Source organism: Cygnus olor, chromosome 10 (assembly GCF_009769625.2).
Source record: "Cygnus olor isolate bCygOlo1 chromosome 10, bCygOlo1.pri.v2, whole genome shotgun sequence".
Classification (NCBI taxonomy): Eukaryota; Metazoa; Chordata; class Aves; order Anseriformes; family Anatidae; genus Cygnus; species Cygnus olor.
This window is the reverse complement of record NC_049178.1, coordinates 3055851-3074618: the sequence shown is the minus strand read 5'-3', so window position 1 is coordinate 3074618 and position 18768 is coordinate 3055851. Positions and strand designations below refer to the sequence as shown.

Below are 18768 nucleotides of genomic sequence, written 5' to 3'. Positions count from 1 at the left end.
CTTTATGGAGACCCGCAGCTGTTGCAGTGAGTTTCAGCTTGCCAGAAGCTGTTTGTACCAGCCGTGGCACTGCTTTCCACATCTGACTTAAAAAAACCTGCTCTCCGCTACCTGCTTTGCCACACATCTTTGTTAATCATTTGACTTAAGGAGACAAAACATAAGACCAGGTTTCTATGATTTCCCTGGTGTATGACTCATACTTAATGTGGAGGCTATATTAATTACTGTGTGCTTAACATTTAATGAGGCTAAGAGGAAGGAGTCTCCTCACTTCAGCTATATACAACATGCAGTGAGCCTACTACATGCAGTGAATACTTTTCTAAAACACTAAAATCTGGATACATATTTTATAAATGGAGGCAAATCAGACACTGCTTGAGTTCCCCAAAACAGCATGGCAAAAGCTGAGAAATCTGGGCCGTAGTCCTAATTCTTTCACAGACTTCCTTTGTGCCCACCAGCCAACCCTCTTGTGCTTTGTGTCCTGACTTCCTGTCTGTTTATGAGGATAATAGCAGTTGACTAAGGCCAGGCTCAGTGCAGAACATTTGCATAACCTCACACCACAGCATTATTGAAGGCCAAAAGGAATTATCCTGATTATTTTTTTTTGAAGACATGCAAAAACAACTTTTGTGGTGATAAATGATACGCTTTCAGTTGTGTGTGATGGCATTATGGTCAAACCCTACTGCCTGTACTGCATCTTCTCCGTCCTTGTCTGTTGATTTCTAGTTAATAGCCTCTGTAGTTTAAAACAGTTCTGATCAAATTGAAACAATTTCCAAATGCAGCTATATATGGACAGTTGTGTAGCCCATAGTATATATTTCTGTGGGCCCACTTACAAAAGAAAAGTTTCTAGGAAATAAATTAAGCACAAGAAGCAACTCACAAAAAGTTCCCTTTGCTGACTCAATGGAATAGATGTTTGGTTTTTGCTTGAGCCAAATGCAATTGCACGATGAGCTGTGTGACAACTAGGCAGCCCGAGCTTGTGCTAAAATCTGTCCATTCAGCTAAGCTGGCCTTCCCTGGTAGACTCAGTAAGAAGCTTTCCATGCACTGACATTTTCTGGGATTTTCCTTCCTATGTGCTTCTGTTTTCCAAAGTTTTTCTGGGCTGCACCCTATCTGTAATAGGCCATTGGTTTCTTCATCTTTCGAGTTGATTTCGTTTATTCTGTAGGTACTACAGGGCCAAAACTAAGCATCATCTCTGGTACAATTCCTGTGCAGTCACTTTTAAATTGATGGGTTTGCCTGACAGAGAACAAAACTTAGCACTCCCTTCACACGTTTTGCTACAATTCGTTATAAAACTTTAGCCAATTACAGAACACTTGTTCTGGTCCACTCTTTAACTTTGTTTTAAATAACTACCAGTGTAGGTTTATCAATAATCCTTACACAGTGTATTAGGGGGGTGTGGTGTATTGGATGTGGAGTAATTCCAGATTTCTTTTATCAGTCTGAAAAATTAGAGATGCGTTGTGAGAGGATGAATGATTTTGGTGCTGAGCATACTGCTTCTCTATTGTATTGTAGCTCATGTATGGACAGAAAATCATGATACACGAGCCACCAGTGACTGGGGGTGGATCAGAGAGATTATAAACACTATAGAGAGCTAAAAGTCCAAGTACTGGGAGAGAATAAAATAACAGGCATGTAAGTGCTGCAGGCAGACATGCTAGCGAAAAGCAAAAAGTGAAGCACTGCAGTACCAGAAAGTTGTGTGTAATGCAGTGTTCCTGAGGAAAAACTGCTGTGCATTCTTAAAAACTAGAGGTGGGCAAGGTTTTATATGCTGCTAGCTTGGGGCTTGTGACATACTGCTAGTGAATTGTTTGTATCAACAGCCACAAAACTAACTGTAGATCTGGTATGATATATACAACTTATTTTTTGGTACAGGGAAAGGATACAAGCTAGCACTGGAAATACAAAAACTAAGGTTACTAGAGCTAAGAGAATTTGGCAATGTGGTAATAATCACAGGTAACTGGAACAATTTTGATACCATTCTCTTCATCTCATTTTTGTTTTTTGTGCATGCAATCCTGGAAACATTTCCCTAAAGTAAATATAATATCATCTTGTCCCAGAGATCTGAAATCCAATTACAAGGCAGGAATATTCCCTAAGAAGAGTTTGATACAGCGATTTCTTTGACAAAAATACAAGATCAAGGTCAGGAATGATGTGAACCTGAGAGAACCAGTAGTAAATATATTGGCTGCGCTTAAAAGTGTGATTTCTCTGGAAGTTGTTTCTGGCCCCCCAGTTGCAAATGACGGTATATGCTATTGATGAATCTATGAATATGTAACAACAAAAGGGAAAAATCAGTTCTTCCCTGAAACTCCAAAGCACCAAAAGAAGCCTTTAAGGTTTTACAGCATCATCTCAGAACAAGGCAAGAGAACCACAAAGTTCTGGTATCCCTCTTCAAACTCCTAGAGTCTTTGAGATCCAAGTACACATTTTAACTTAATCATATTATTGTTTGTTTCCAGACAAATGATTCTCTTCATTTTTGTTCAAGAGTAAAATGCCTGCCTTTGAGGAATTCTTGGTATGATTTTGACTAGAAGAACATAAATTAGGTTAGCCAGCTAGGTCAGTTTTCATGGTGAGAGCTACTCAAGGTAACCATGAATTGGTTAATAACCATGAATAACCATTTTGGAATAAGATGAGCTTCATTGTCTGCCGTGCTGTGTGATAAAATTACTGTACCTGGTTCAATCTGGGACATTAAAGCACTGACCCAGGTGGTACCCCAGCTGGTTGACAGCAGCAGTACATCACTTTTAGCTACCCCTGACTCTGCAGGTAAACCACTGAGTCTGCAGTTTAGTCACACCAACAAGAGCTGGAGGGCTTGTTGTCCAGCTGGGCTTCTTGGGGTTACAAGCTGGGGGCAAGGGACTGTATTAGTAAATACTCTTATTGTGGATATTCACAGTGCATCGTTCCAGATATCTATAATAATGATAAATGTAAAAATGGTGTAAAAAAATACTTATGTGGAATCTTCATATGAATATGTTCACCCTGATTGACATCTCTGATGGTTCTGTATTCAACAAATTGCTGTTAAAGTGTGGTCAGTTGTGTAATCCACAAGGTAATTCATTAACAGCTTTGCATAATATGATGAGTGTCCATTATTTTCCTGTTCTGAGTAACTATGTACCCTTACAATAATTTTACCAAATGAGTCACTTAAGAATACATTTTAAGGATGATTTTCATTTAATTATCACTTTTGAAAGACATATCTCCATTAGGTTTGTGCATACATGGCAAAGAAAACTTAATCATTGACTGATTCATGTTTTGGGCAGATACTTCAAGTATTCAAGCTAATTGTATTCAAGTTAGTTCTCCTTTAAAAAAAGGCCAAAAGGTAAAATCCTTAAAACTTGCTTAGAAATCCCAATGTGGAGCTGTATCATTTCCATGAATCAGGGTCTGAATAAGGAAGTGAGATTTCGTAAATAATAGTTTCCCAACTTGTAATTGTGTTTGTTCTCCTACTCTTCCTACTCCTCTCACTCTTCCTGCTTCTTGAACACGTTTCATTTAAAAGCCTCTGCTAGGTTATTAATGTGGCCAGCAATCCAGCACTTCCCTTGGTTAGCGGAGATGAAAAGACATATTTTCTTTTGAGAGCTGTGTTGTTCTGCAGTTGTGTGCATTTCAGTCCCATTGTGTGGTTCTTCACCAAGTCAAAACAGTGCTCTTCTATCCCTGAGGACAAAGAACAAACTGTTGTTGGGGGGGCGGAATATCTACAAAATCATAAATCTTTCTCCCTCTCCCGTTTATTCTTCATGCTATCCAAGCACGTTTAGGGAATGGCCAATTGACTCCAGACTCATGGCAGGTTCTTGTGGGCCAGATTCCTCTTATCTAAGAGGATGCAACCAAATTTCCAAATACTTTCTAGTTGAACGCAGCATTTGTTTTTCCTTGCTCTTTAATTTATAGGTAAATAATAGATAATTTATAGTTATCATAAAGTGATATCTCAATTATCAATAAAATTGAAATTTTCTCTAAGTAATGCACAGATCACCAGCAGTATTGTAAAATATTGGGCAAGTGTGTACCAAATTAATTTTACCACACATCCAGTTCTTTATTACATGAGTAAAACTGTTTAAAGATATTTGTCCTTCAAGAATTAATCTGATCACCATTGCACATCATTGCGTATTGAAATATATGGGAAGCAGAAATTGTACAGATGGTTTTCCCATAGTAAAACATGCTGTGAAAGTAATAATTTGTAAAATAGCTATAATCAGTGAAGAAAACACACTTTTGATGATGGTATTATATCCACTAATTTTTTTAAAAAATTACAGACTGAGGGGGAAGGATTCCAAAGTCAAACGTTAGAACTGAGCTATTTAACCACAACATAGTTTTGTAATTAACATCCATACTGTATGTACTTCATTGCATTTTATGTCCTGTCATTTCTCGATGCATGGTATTTAGAAGAACTAAAAGCAGTGACTCAATTCCAAGAAAAAAATTGCTTTTATATTGCTTTATATTGACAAGTCATATGTTCGAATGTAAGTTATGTTAATAATTTTTTTTGATATCTCATGCTGGTGTCTGAATTACATAAAAATTATATGATGTGTTAAGTGGCAGGTCTGCAAAGAAACTGTATATTTAATCCCAATTATGCAGGATCAGGTACTGCTTGGGCTTGTGTTCTTACATGAACATATGCAAGAAGTGAGTCTGAAAAAATGCCGTCATATTCAGGCAGCTTCCAAAAGGTCAGGCTATCAGGCTGAAACTTTGCAGCACCTCTGTAGTACTTCTGGTTGCCTTTTTCTCAGAAAGTTTGCTGACAGTTTTCTCCACTTTCGCAGTCTTAGGTGGGAGCTTTGCCTCAGAAAGATGATTGGACCCAAGATATATCTGTATTGCCTATTGCTTGTAATGCTTGCTCTTATCTAGAGGAGTCAGTGAATGCACTGCGTGCTGGCTACTGGTTTGCTTCCTTTACTGATGCCTCTGTAAAGGCATGAGGTCCTGTCATGGGGAAACGGAAGAATGTGGTCTGTCCCTGTTAGAACATACAGTATCATCTGTAGCTCAGCGCCATCTTTCTTACCCAATGAAAAACAACATTAAACTTGGATTATTTTTTTATCAGCCACAAAAGAATCCAGCAGGAAGAACAGAATGAATCCAAAAACAAAAAAACATTTGCCCCTCAAATATCCGGAGAAATTAGCAGTGATGAAAAAGGAAATACTGTAAAGGGAACACAAGAAGGTTTAACTGAGCTCTGAAAAACAAATGAGCAGTCTTTAAATTTGTCTATTTTTTTGTTTTTGGTTTTTGATTGTGGGTTGTTGTTGTTTTTTTTTGTTTGTTTGTTTGTTTGTTTTGTGGGGTTTTTTTTGAGCTCTGGCCTTTTGGGAATAATGTAAATGCCAAAAAGAGCTGGACAAAAAGTAAGCATTGTATCCTATCTATGAGAATCAGACGACGTGTATCGTGCTAGTTGTTACAGTCATAGTCTACAGTCTTCACTGATTAAAACCAAATTTGACAGTAACACAATATAGAGACTTAACTGACAGCACACACAGCACATTTGCTAGTCATAATGCCACAGTTTAATGACTGATGCATGTGGGAAGCTAATTTGGATTTTTTTTCCTGAATGGGATAAATGAGCATCCAGTTAATGCCAATCATGAATTCAAGCCATGTGACAAGATTGATGCTACATACCCTGTTCTTGTTTTGCATATTCTGCAAAATGAACTGCAGGAAAAGAGCCAGTTTGTACACACATCTGGAGACAAAGTTCAATCTGCTTTCTGACACATCCACCAATTGCAGCTGAATGTATCCAGCTTGCTGCTGTTGTGTCCACAAACTAATTACCCTTTCTCTGTTAAATAGCCTAAGAATTACAAATTGTATGCCTGTTTTGAGAAAAAGTACAGGTTGAACAAGCAGATGAAGTATAAATAAAATATTTATATAAAAATAGTCTCTTACAAAATATACTCTCTTATCCTATGGTTGATTTTCCAAAAGATGGAAGTTTGTCTGGAGTTTCTTATTTTTAGACATATTTTAAACAGGATTTTATTAATGCTTCTTTCTTTAATTGAAGAAAAAAAAATGGTAAAGATTTGCATCCCCTACCACTTGACTTTTGTTCCAGACAACTAGCAGCAAACAGGAAAAAATAAAAAATAAAAACAAGAAAAAAACCAGTGTGTTTGTGTATGTACATATATATAAAGATGCCAGCTTTTGCACTTAAACATCTAGTACTGTAGAACACATCCTGCAAGTCCAACTAGTAGAAATATCCTAGTTAAGAATAATATATACAGCTCCAGTTTTTCCTTGCTGTTTCTACAAAATTATTCCACAAAGAAAGCAAGCTATCTACTTTAATTGCAGAATAGTTCCAAAAATGTTGGTAGAGTTCTTTTTAATTAAATAAATTAATATTAGTTTTATCTGAATAAATTGTTAAATATTGCTATTATTATGCCCAAGTGTCCCAAATCCCTGTGCTAAATCTGCAGCACACACACACACACAAAATGCAGATAAAGCAGTGTCTACAGAACATGTCAACAGTTCTACTCGCTGTAGCAAGTGGTATGAAGTGAAAAGATGGGCAAGACCGGCAGAAGCTTTTCACAAGTGTAGAAGCCTAAATCTGTGTCATCCGCACACTCACATGGGCGCTTCACGATGGGGCACTGTCCATCCCATCCTGTGCAAAGCCCATGGCTAAGGATTTTTCCCCTACCCCACCCTGCTCCTTATACACACAAGTTTTTGACCATCTTTTTCTTTTTTTCCAAACCAAGTTCATTGCCATGCTCAGAGATTTTTCTCTGGTGTCTCTTCCCAAGGTAGTCAATGCTTCTTGCTCCAGAGGTACAGATTAACTGAATGATCTCTTCTCTCTGATTTGTGTGTCAGGGGGTTGGGGGGGTGTTTGTTTTTTGTTTCTTGGCTGACTTTCTTAAGAGTCTGAAATGTGTATCCACAGCAATGAAACATGAGAAGAAAAGACATGAATCCATTCATCAGAGTTTCTTCTGGGAGAGCAGATCTTTGCTACAGTCTCGTGTAGGTACGTTGAGCGTATGTGCAAATGTACTCGCGGCCAGGGACACAGCCAGCCTGCCCAGCCACGTACTCATTTACAGGTATATACTTCTGTTCTTTCACTGCATGTGTTGCATTTAACATAGCAGCACCAATGAAATTTGCAGTTGCACTGCCACACTCTCGAGTACTGGTGCGTGTTGTAACCTCGCCCACAACACATCAGGTCGCAGCCGTTGGACTGCTGGGCTGTCTTGTTGCACATCCTCCCCTGTGTTCCCACGCTGCCGGTGACGGGGTCTTCTTCACAATAATTAGGAGATTTTTCTATGTACACTAAATCTGTATCCATGGGTTTGCGATAAGAAAGTGGCTTCTTTATTTTGAGGAAGGTCGGACGCTTGTTGCGACTTGCCCTCACTGGTTCAACCTGAACTGCTTCGTTGTATTTGTCCTTAAGGATGTAGCCCAGCTCCCGGAACTTAGGCAGGGTTGTCCAGCATGTCTTAGTGGTACAGGATCCCGAGACCCCATGGCACTTGCACTCTAGCTTCATGTTTTCTTCCAGAATCTGGATTTGGAAGAACAAAGAACGATGCATTAATAAAAACTAAACACTTCCAAAAAAAAAAAGTTTATCTGATGCATATTGAATAACAGTCACAGAGGGGTTTGCTCTCCAGTATCAGCTGTCAGCAGGCACAGGCCAGGTTCCCACCAGAGCTATGGGCTTTGCTTGCCTGGTGATGCTGTTGTCCCAGGTAGCAAATGCTTACGGGTGTCAGCTAAGTTCTGCCTCCAAAGTTTGCACTTTGAGTTAAACAGGGAATGTGAGTGCCTAATTTCACAGACTGTAGACCGAGTGTAAATTGGGATCCTCATTAACTACAGCTTTTCTTCACCTTGCCTTGTACAGCACTTCAGATTCTTCTGTTTTCCAATTTTTTGCATGTGGCAGTGAAACAAGGAACTTGCAGAAAATCACACCTTTACTATGGCAGCCTTACACAAAATGCCACATGCAGAATGCTTTGAAAGTTCAATAATAGATACTAGAACTTGATTTTTGTAAATAGAGATGCCAAATTAAACTGCATTTCTGTTCTTTGGCCTGAAAATGGCGTAAGCTGGTGTAAGATATGAACAAGCAGATAAACTCTATCAATGCTCATCCTCCTGTTGGTGTCACATTAATCAACAGCATAGAGCAGACTATTATTTGGTTATGCAATCATCATCTGTTCTAAATGTTGCAAGTTAATGCTGCAGTTTGGAAATCTAAGTATTATTTCAGTATACCACAGCCTTACATTCTTTGCCATATGTATACAGTATACCACAATCTTTCTATTTTTTCCTAAAGTATTTTGTTCTCCTCTCTCACATGGGTAATGGAGCATACAAAATACCTGGGCTACTCTGCCAAAAAACTGGCTTTGTCTTAGAGCACAAGGAGTAAGAGTAAAGAGGAGGAATTGCTTTCATGTTTTGTCATCAATTCTGGTGAAAAATTTTCCACCTCCTTAGTACCATAAAAGCTTCTCAATCACATCATCTTGGCTCCACCCTGTATCACGTTCTCTTCTTTGTAGGGTCCTCTCATGTTTAAGGCTGAGTTGTCACTGCTTTCCTTTTGATGATAACGAGCTTCATATTCCCTTCAGCCTTCACATCCCTTGAAACTTCAGCCCTGTATCTTCTCTCTCCTGCTGTTTCTTTACCAGCCCCAGTCCTTGCCAACTAACCCTGGAGACCAACTTAGTCCCTGCTGTCTGACCCGAGCACTAGAGCTGACCTCACTTAGCAGCTACAGTGTTAATGCTAGAAAAAATACTAATTGATAGAATAATTCCAGCAATTAATTTCTCACTGGTGTTGGCTTGAAAAGATAATAATAATTCTTCTGATTACAGTCTGCCTAGCCTGGCAGATAGCAGCAGTGGGAAGCCCAGCCAGGGGATTATCTGGGTTCAGGGAGTGCCCACATCATTTTTCCCCTGAGAATCCTCAGCTGATCTGTGCAACCCCAAACCTGGGCAGCCTGGAAGGCTGGAGGGAGGTCAGCAATGTGGAAATTTGGATTAACCCTTTTCTGTAACCCCCCACTTTTGTTTTTTTTCACATTAGGAAAGCTTACGCTGCAGACACCGGCTGCTGCTGAACAGGACAGTCTGCCCTGAAGGAGCCGGGTCCAGCTCAAAGGCTAGACATGCGCTGGGACTTCGGGTCTAAAATCTCAGCATAAGAGACTGAGTGGCTAGGAGTAAGAGTACCTCTGAGGTTGTGCGGCCAGCAGATCGTATGTAGCACACTAACACTGGTGAATGCAACTCCATCCTACTTGTGGAAGCCTTAAAACAGGCAATGCAGAGGCTGCATGTAGTAGCTTATTACTCTCACACCTTTTGGTCTTGAGGCTGTTCCCATGTCATCTAGGCACAGTAATTGCTATTGCTTAACTTTAGGGTAGTTCACACCTGTTTTTTTATTCACTGTTCCTTCTCTGCCATTTTTAAATGAGAAACTGGATTTCAAAGGCATTTAAATGGCTTTGGTTTTATTTTAGTCCATTGCTGATGTGTCAGTACATGTGGTCTGAAGACAAGATTAAAACCCCTAGAAAGTATAGGTCCAAGGTTTTGACAGGTGTGAACTTAGCTTATATTACGTCACATTTTGTGCTACTGTTTTAAAATTAAATTTTCAGGCAAACTATCCATCCAGTGACTTTCCAAAAACTGAGATGTGAGAAACTTTGATATTCAGATCTACATCTTAACTTGCAGTTCTGCTCAAACTTTGGCTTACATTTTGCATTATCTTGTTATCTTGAGTTTCTCTCTCAGCCACTGCATACTTCTTTTATTGCTCACTCATTCATAAGGTAGTACTCTTAGAAGATAAATGAGGAGACAGAAAAGAAGTTATAGCACAGAAACCGGAAAAATAACATAAATTCTTTTAGCCTCATTTGTACTTTTTTAAAAGCCCTCTTTTTTTAATTTGAAACTAGCCGGGGATACATTTCTCAGCCCTAATTCAATCACTGCTCTCATTCAAGTGGCTGGCCTTATATCTGGTACGATGTTCAAACTTGCAACAAAATATTTCTAACATCAGGATCCGCCAGATTGACTTGAAACATTAATACAAAATACATCATGACTTAGTGTCATCTATCCAGGTAGGGCTTTTCTCTGAAGTGTAAATAGCCTAAATTGCCTTTTGGTTTATTTCATTAACATCCCATTTACAGACAGCGATCTCTAAGAGAAGGAATATTTTCCCCCAGAAAGAGCTGAGCAAGCGGCTGGAGCAGTTCAGCAATGGGGCAGCCATGTGTCACGTACTTGCCTCTTGCTCTGGGTGACGTGATGCCAACACGGACAAGCATCTGGATTTCTGGCCTCCCTCAGCTAAGGCCAGGCATGAACAGTTAGGGTAAAAACATCTGGCTTTGCCTGAAGATGAGACATTTGACCAATATTAGTTGAGTCCAAGTATTAGGGGTACTTTTTAGATGACCAAAAACATTTGAAAGTGCGGGCAGAGGATGGACAGATGGATGAGAAAGATTTTTCTTTAAATGCTGTGCCACATTTATTGTTCTCTTTCTCTCTCTCTCCCTCTCTCTCTCTCTCTCTTTAGTATAGCACTTTCTAAGATGCTCTGACTAACTTTCCATTTTCTCTTGCCCTATTGGGGTTGCATTTCTATTGCACTGTGCTGAAATCACTCCAACACATCTGCCTCGTTTGGGCCCACTGCACTCTGCTATCAGACTTTCCCTTCCATTTCTGCCTTTTCCAGCCCAGCCTCCCTACTGTTAGCTCACAAACCCTTTTGTTGCCTCTGTTCTTGTACATACGTCCTCTTTGCAGTTGCTCTCTTTCCATGTAGTGTTTTACAAATTTAGCCAGAGATGAATTGAATCCTGTGGCCTTTAGAAAATAGGCTGCACGTAATCTGAACCATCTATCCTCAGCAAAAGGCTGCAATGCTGATTTGATAGTTTTATTGCACAGTGATATCAGGTGCTTGCAGAGTATTCTCTGGGTAGGGACAGGAGGCCTGGGCCTTCCCCTTGGTTTCCATGAGCCAAAAGAAGTGCTCTACCCCTTCACTTCAACACGTGGTCTGTGTTAAAAACAGGAAACACCCTGAACCTTTTGAGTATTTGTTTCTTCAAAGGTTTTAGCAAGCAGCTCATACTTTTTACATTAGATTAAAACTTTATATATGTTATAGACTGATTTTCCTAAAATGTAAGAGCTTGAAGAGCACAAAATGTAAAATTTAGATCCTCTGTTTCTTACCAAAAGACCATATCCTGCTCCATTAGCCATAGAGAGTAAATCGATATGCACCATTGAATGCTCTGAACTGGATTAGATGCTAACAAAGAGCTGGAGTTCGTTTAACTTTGTCCACTTTTTCTTTGAGTTCCTACAGTAAACTGTCAGTACTTGTTTCTCTGTGTCTCCTTTGCCATTAGCCTCTGGGAAATAGTTTGTGTGAAGAGAACTTGCTCTGGCTCTCTCTATTGATGTTATCTTCAGATATAGTACCTTTGGGCAGTGCCATAAGGAACATAACATGTTTTTTCTTTGCCTTTAGTTTTGCAGAAAATGTAAAGGGTGCGTCACGTGAGGGTGGCAAGCTGCAGCCCTGGAGAGCCCTTTGAGCAGCCTGAGAACTGCACAGGCTCAGGTGCCAAACGCAGAGGTTGTTCGCATGGTCACAAAGTCCTCTACTATTGGTCAGGGAAAACACAACCATTGGCTAAAAGATGTGAATTTTTCATTACAGAGAACAAGGCAGGACTTGGAGAGTGGTCACAACATTTCTGTGGGCTGGAGAGGCCATTGAGGAGGGGCAAGCCTGCCCCATTCAACTTGTGGCAGACGAGGATTTATGACTTATATCACTTTCAAGAAGGCAATTGTAACTATAAAACAAAGCTCCTCAAACTTCAGGAAAAATGTTAGAGGGCTGCTTGGTTTTCTTTTGCAAAAGGATTCACTTAGTAAAAATATTGTTTTAAGCTAACGTAATAAAGACTATTTCTATCTAATTAAAATAAAAAGGAAATTACACTGTCACTTGTTTTATTCAAGTGTGACAGTAATCTCAAAATGATACTACCTTTTAAATAACTTGTGGGACTATCTTAACACCAGAACTCTGAAACTAAATAGGAAAATAGCAATAATACTTAGTGCCTTTTGACTTGAAAACAAAAATTAACATGAGAGAGCATAAAAGAGGAAACGATGCCATTTAATGACAAACCCTGTGAAACCTTGTAATGTAAGAAACAGCATATTGAAAAAGTACCAAAATGCAAATCTGAAGTTAGGAAAGACATATCTAAACAGAAAAGGTTATTTCCCATCAGTGGATGTCCACTAGCAATATTAATAGAGCTGTTGTAAAAAGTGTTTTGCATAAATATGACATGTTTTGCATTGATATCCTATGGCAAACTAATTGTGGATGAGTCTGGAACTGCTTGAGTCCCATATTAAGCGTGACTCACTCCAGCTAATCTTTCATATTTCAGTTGAATGTATTACGAAGGCCTTATTAAGCACAGTTAAATGATCTTTCTTCCTCGCATTTTTTCATTAGTTAAACTGTGCAAAAAGCAATATCTGAAGTTGAAGTCAACATCAAACAAATTTGTTATGCTGAGCAGTGCAAGTCCTGACTATCTCAAAAATACTACTGCCACTGGCAGGTTAAACCATTTTTCCCATTACAAAAATTTTTCTGTTTCAAATAAAAAATGGCTGGGAAATCACCATAGCATATGACCTATACCAATTAAATCACAATTGTGTTTTCCTACAAACAGATGTCTAAAGAAGATCATGCAAGATATTGGTCTGAGGACTAATTACAAAGATAGACAAGAGAATGCTGATAAATGACAGAATGCTAGAAACATCCCAGGTTGTACAGAGTACAAACATCTACCTTCAATAATAGATATCCAAATGTTAACTAATTGGAATTCTGATTCTAATTCCCTAAAAAATGAAGAGTTCATGAACTTTGCTCTCTCATTAGTTTAACTTTTGTGCAGTATTTCTGACTTTTCTTTATGCTGCCACAAAGCAGGAGGTTCCTTACCATTCTTTATAAGTTTCATAATTATTATTAGTAGTAGTATTTCTACCTTGGAATATTAGTTGTCCTTTACTTCAGCTTTATAAAGAACCTGACCATATGCAGCAACTATTCTCCAAGTGCAGCTTCTATTTTCACAATATATCAAATGAGTAAAGAAAAAATAGTTAGTTGTTCAGTATAGTCACACTGTTCATGTACTATTCTCAGCACATGTAAATTGATTTTCTTCTCTTTCCCTTGGTAAGTCACATTACTCAATTTAGAGGGCAGAAGACCGAATACCCTTCAGGGACCAAAAAACAAGCAGCAGTAGAAGAACAAATCTTACAGGATGCTTTCAGAATTGTTAGTTTGAAGAACATTTGGACATAGGATAGGAAGGGGACCACAGTTTTTTAACAAAAACATTTAATGACACAGATTCTCATACTATATAATAATGCTCAAGTTAAACCACAAGGCATGGCTCTTGCCTTTTTTCAAACTGTAGGAGCTTCTATGTGTAATAAAACAAGGTGTCATAGTCCTTTAGCTTTCTGCCACCGAGGGGTTCTAGGAGAAAACCTTATATCCAATTGTAGCTGCTCCCAGGATAAACTTCTGCCAAAACCATCTCATCTTTGCAAATGTAACTAGGAAAAGGGGATTCCATGTATGTAGCTCAGAGTATCTTGCTTGCTCATTCCTCAATATTTTTCTCAGACACTTCTGCAAATCTAATCATGGCCACCTGAAAGTCAAATAAGGTTCTTCAGTTTTTATTTATCTTCATCAATAATACCTTGCAGAGGTAGCAGGCACCATGTGGCAACACCTGATGTTAATAGCTCAGCAAAATCTGATATGGACTTGAAAGGAATGATACACAAAGAAATCTACACTGCCACGTCAGACAGTCCCTCCTCGGAGCAGGTCTCATGCCAGGTATTCTCTTCTCCCTCACCCCCTCCCTTTCACGTCGTATCTGATAACGGCTACAAGCTTGTAGTCTGTGGGATTCCTTGCCTTTTTACGTCTCTCACGAACAGATTCCTGTTTTCCCCAGAGGGAAAGTACCTGCACCCTTGTCTCTCTGTATGGTCATCAAAATGTAAAACGAAACCATTAATTCATGAGCTGGAACCGTGAGCTTCAGGTTGAGTTTCACATGCTCTTAAGGGATATGGTTTGTGACAAAGTTTTCTGTGTACTACCAAACACAAATCTGTCTTCCCCACCTTTCCTTCTGTTAGCAGGAAATACTGTTATAAAAGTTTTTCTCAACTATGAGTTACCAAACTAATGCTTAGATAAGATTTTATACCAGGAAATGGACTTAAAATATTATGTTCCTCCTGCACTATTGGAAAATAAGTTGTGAGACTGGGGGTTCATAGTGTGGGATTTTTTGTTTTCTGAGTTGCTAATGACAAACACTCTGTACTTGAAAGCTGGCTTGAGAGTTTACTGGGTGGTTACTGCTCTGGTGCCTTCTTGGTACGTCTGTCTGCAAGACTGGTCTGACTTGCGTTTTGTTTCGGTAGATTTTTCTATTTAAAAGTAAGGCAAATATTTTAACAGAAAAAAAATGGAAATAATTTGAAAACATAATTGTCAAAGTGTTTGATAAAATACTTACTTTTTTAAAAAATAACTCTTGGGAGACCCATTATCACCTAGATTAGACTGGATCGATGTAGGGCCAAGTAAGTGTCATCATGTACGAAGTTTAAAAATCAGTCATAAAAAAGAGATTGAAAAAAACAGTTCTGAAAAAAATAATTTTTTTAATATGCTTTCACCTACAATTATTGGAATACAGTTGAATTGTCTTAGGGTCATTCAACAAGTTAATTTATATTTCCTGTTTGTATAAGTGAAAGTATGACTTCCTAGTTCCAGACTGAAATAGGATTGTGAGATTAAGGGAAAACTTATCTAGGATCAGTATTTGCTGCTGTCCAAGCAAAACTGACACTGTGGATATGATGGATTACAGCTTGTGAGATACTGAATAGTCATGTCTAGTCTACCTGGGTACTTTGTACAATGAAGCTAAAATAGACTGGAAAAGGGGATGATGGTGTTACAGAATTACAGATAGAGTTGTTGGTTGTGTTATCTAATTCACCTTCTTATCACTACATGAGTTGTCTATAGTACGTATCTTCCTCTCCAAAAAGATATTGGGCAGTATGTTCCTGCCAAAAGTGAATAAAAATGATGATCAAGGCGTTTTGAAAATGAAGCAACAACATGATGTTCACTGACACTAAGATGATTTACAAAGAAAATGAGACAGCAATTTTTCTGGATTTGGGCATGTTATCAACATAAAATTTATTCTTGTATCATATCTACCTTCCTTACGTTCTGGTCACAAATTAAAAATCACTCCAAAATACTGTTGCTTCTGAAACAGGCTTCTCTAAAGCAGTGATCTGTGCAGTATTGTATCATGTATTATAAAGATGATGAATGTCCATTGTTAAAAGTGCCATTTTCCCTAATTCTACTTCAGTCTAGGAGCTCAGTGTATGGATCAGAGACTAATGAAGTGAATGAAAGCTTGACAGTGATACCTGCAGGCCTGGACCTCTTCAAAGTCATTATAGTTCTCCTAGCATCCTATATCCTATGAATCTGTTTTTAGTTTTGATCTTGGGATGGTGATCTTCATCAATATTCTGTGCTTCAATGAATCAAGCTGTCGTTAAAATGTAGGATGAGGTGCTTTTAAAAAAAATACATTGCGCATACAGTTTATATTTTAGCATGCTAGTTCTGAAGTAATTTGGAGGTACTCCCAGGTAAGGTGAACTAAAACTTATTTGCACTCCTCAGTTTGAGAACACAATGGGTTAAAGTCTTGGGGGTTATTCAAGTTCTGTTACAGCCTTGCTCTGCTAGGCAGGGATGTCAATGCTGTCTTTTGCTTTGGGCTGTCTCATGGAGCCTGAGTCATACTTCACTGCTGTGGTAAGAAGGTAGGGAAAACAGGAAATGACACAACTTAAATCCATCCTTGTCATAGTTAATGTACACAAGGAAGGATGGTACAGAGTTGAGTCATTCCCACTAAACTTCATCTTCCATGTAACTCTCCCCGCTGGTAGTGAAACGCTCAAATGAAGTGGTGCTGGCATTGTATAGTAAAGAATTGGGAGCAACCAGGTAGAGCATTTTGACAAATGCTTGAGCTGTCTAGAGAAAAGTTTCCGAAGTGTGATAGAAACCAAAAGAACAGCCTTACTTGTTCCAGACAACTCATCAGAAAACACCTCTTGTCCTAAACTAATAAAGCCAGGTGCTGGCAAGAGCACTAGTTGCAAAATAATATCACTTCATATCGCTTCCAAACATTTTAACCAATAGCCACACACAGTTAATTATAGGTTCATTTAGTTACATACCACACCATGAGAGTTAACCCTTAGGTACTCAGCAAATAATACTATGCAAGGCATATTTCTCATGCTTCAAAACATAAATTTCAGTTCTCTAAGCCAGCATTTTTAGTAAACAGTAGATGTTTTTACTTTCCCTCAAGCTTTTCAGGTGATTTCAAAGTACTTCTACAGTAATGTCTCAGTACCGTCTTTATAAAAAAGTATTTCCTAGCTTAACTTCTTCAGGAACTCCTTCAGACTCCCTCAAAAAGAAGCACCAGTTATCTTCATGTTTGGTTCACAGGAAGACATCTCTGTGTCAAAATATTCACATGATAATAAAATAACATGTTTTTGGTTATAACAAGAATTGGGATATTCTTGTGGGAATCATTTTTCCATAAAGATGGCTTTCAAATTAAGTTATATACATAAGAGTTTTCCCCCTCCAGTTGGGACAATAGATCCGCGGTTCCATGTTTTCAAATAGCTTCTACTTATCAGAGATAAGATCCTACCAGCAGAGCCTATCTCTGTAGCCTAGCAGCTGCCAAGATTAGCATGCCCCAAGAACAGGCCAAGAATTTTAACACAAGCTTCTGGCCTGTTGTCAATGAACATTTCCTCCAATACAGAAGAACGTGAAATTTCCTAATTTTACATACAACGCCCGGTGCAGTCTAAGCAAACCTCTTTGGCTTTGTGTCTTGCTTACCTGGCATATTAGATTTTCTTCTTTTCATTCTAACAGGTATTTTAGCAATAGCCGAAGCTTTCATTTTACAAGTGAGCAATCACATATTAAAAGAAATTCACTTTTAAGGTGTGTCATATTGATGGATGTAATTCCCCTCAGCCAGCTCACTCTCCAGACCAGGCATAGCTGTTGCTCTTTGTTAAGAAATCTGTCTTTACTATTTATAGATGAGTTAAGGAGAAATATCCAACAATTACATTAATAGTTCCTCTTAATAAACCACTTACGTTATATTAATTGAGCCTGAATATCAAGACTGATGTTTTTACAAAGGGTTAATCAGTTGCTGTAGGTCTTTAGTTCAGAAGGTCATAGGATGCCTGTAATAACAGCTTGTAAGCACCAACTTCACTTGTTCATAAACCCATCAATAACAAACCATGCATGTCTGTAGCACATTTAATGTGTTAATCAGATATTAATTTTATCGCTCTCTTTAAGGGGAACCTTAATATAAAGTATAACTCCATTAAAGAGAATTCAAAAAATCTTAATGCTATGCTATTCTTTAGTAGAGTTATTTGGATCTGTAATGTTCTGGAAGACATTTTAAGATTACACCTTCTAGCCTAAATTTGCTGCAACTACAGCAAGGCAAACTTCTCAGACCAATTTCCAGAGAAAATGAAGCTTAAGTACTCAGTTGGTGTCTGTCTCCCACTTGCTTCTCATGTCCCATTGGTAACAGCTGAACCTTTTTAGTAATTTCAGCCAAATATGACAAAGGGTAGAGATTGTGAAGTAACTTCTGTGAAAATAAAAGATCACAGGGAGGAGACAGATCCTATAAATGCTCCACATGGCAGTGTGAATGCTCATGTTGTTAGACCTCAGGCAATTCACAAAGAGTTTGCCATCAGCAATAACACATGCTTTTGCAGGAGGGCATCTCCACTGTTGCGTTGTTTATGTTTTTTGTTTGTTTGCTTGTTTTTTTTAATCATTTCCTTTTTTAACTGAGGTCTTGATCCAAGCCTTTCGGACACATTTTTAACTCCTTATTGAACTTCTTTATTTATACATTAACTATTGTACCATCTCAATAGATAATAGTTTTATGGCTGCAGGACTTATATACCCGAAGGTAACAGTATGTTATGACTCAATTAAAAACTCATGTTTGAGTAGTCTTGTAAGAGCATACATAGTTGTACTCATATCTGTGTGTGGTCTTATATTTAGTATAAGATCTAGTATGCTTAAGGCAAGGCTAGTTTCCCTAGTAGGCCACCAGCTGACACTACAAAGAGAACCTACAACTGGAGCACTAGCAATAAATGTTGGCTTAGATGTTACTTCGAGTTTGCAAATACTGACGCTTTCCTTCTGTCTGTCCCAGGGGAGCAAATGCAGTCCATTAGGTGCAGCTTACTT

The 18768-nt window shown here is 38.5% G+C and overlaps 1 protein-coding gene across 1 annotated transcript in view; it reads right to left on the bottom strand.

Annotated features, from left to right (window-relative positions):
* Positions 1-346: 346 nt before the first annotated feature.
* WNT7A (Wnt family member 7A) overlaps positions 347-18768 on the bottom strand; it is a 40057-nt gene continuing 21635 nt past the window's right edge. Inside the window, exon 4 of the mRNA XM_040568977.1 lies at positions 347-7705. Coding sequence (XP_040424911.1) covers positions 7226-7705 — 480 coding nt within the window. The 3' untranslated portion in view covers positions 347-7225. The remainder of the gene's footprint in view (positions 7706-18768) is intronic.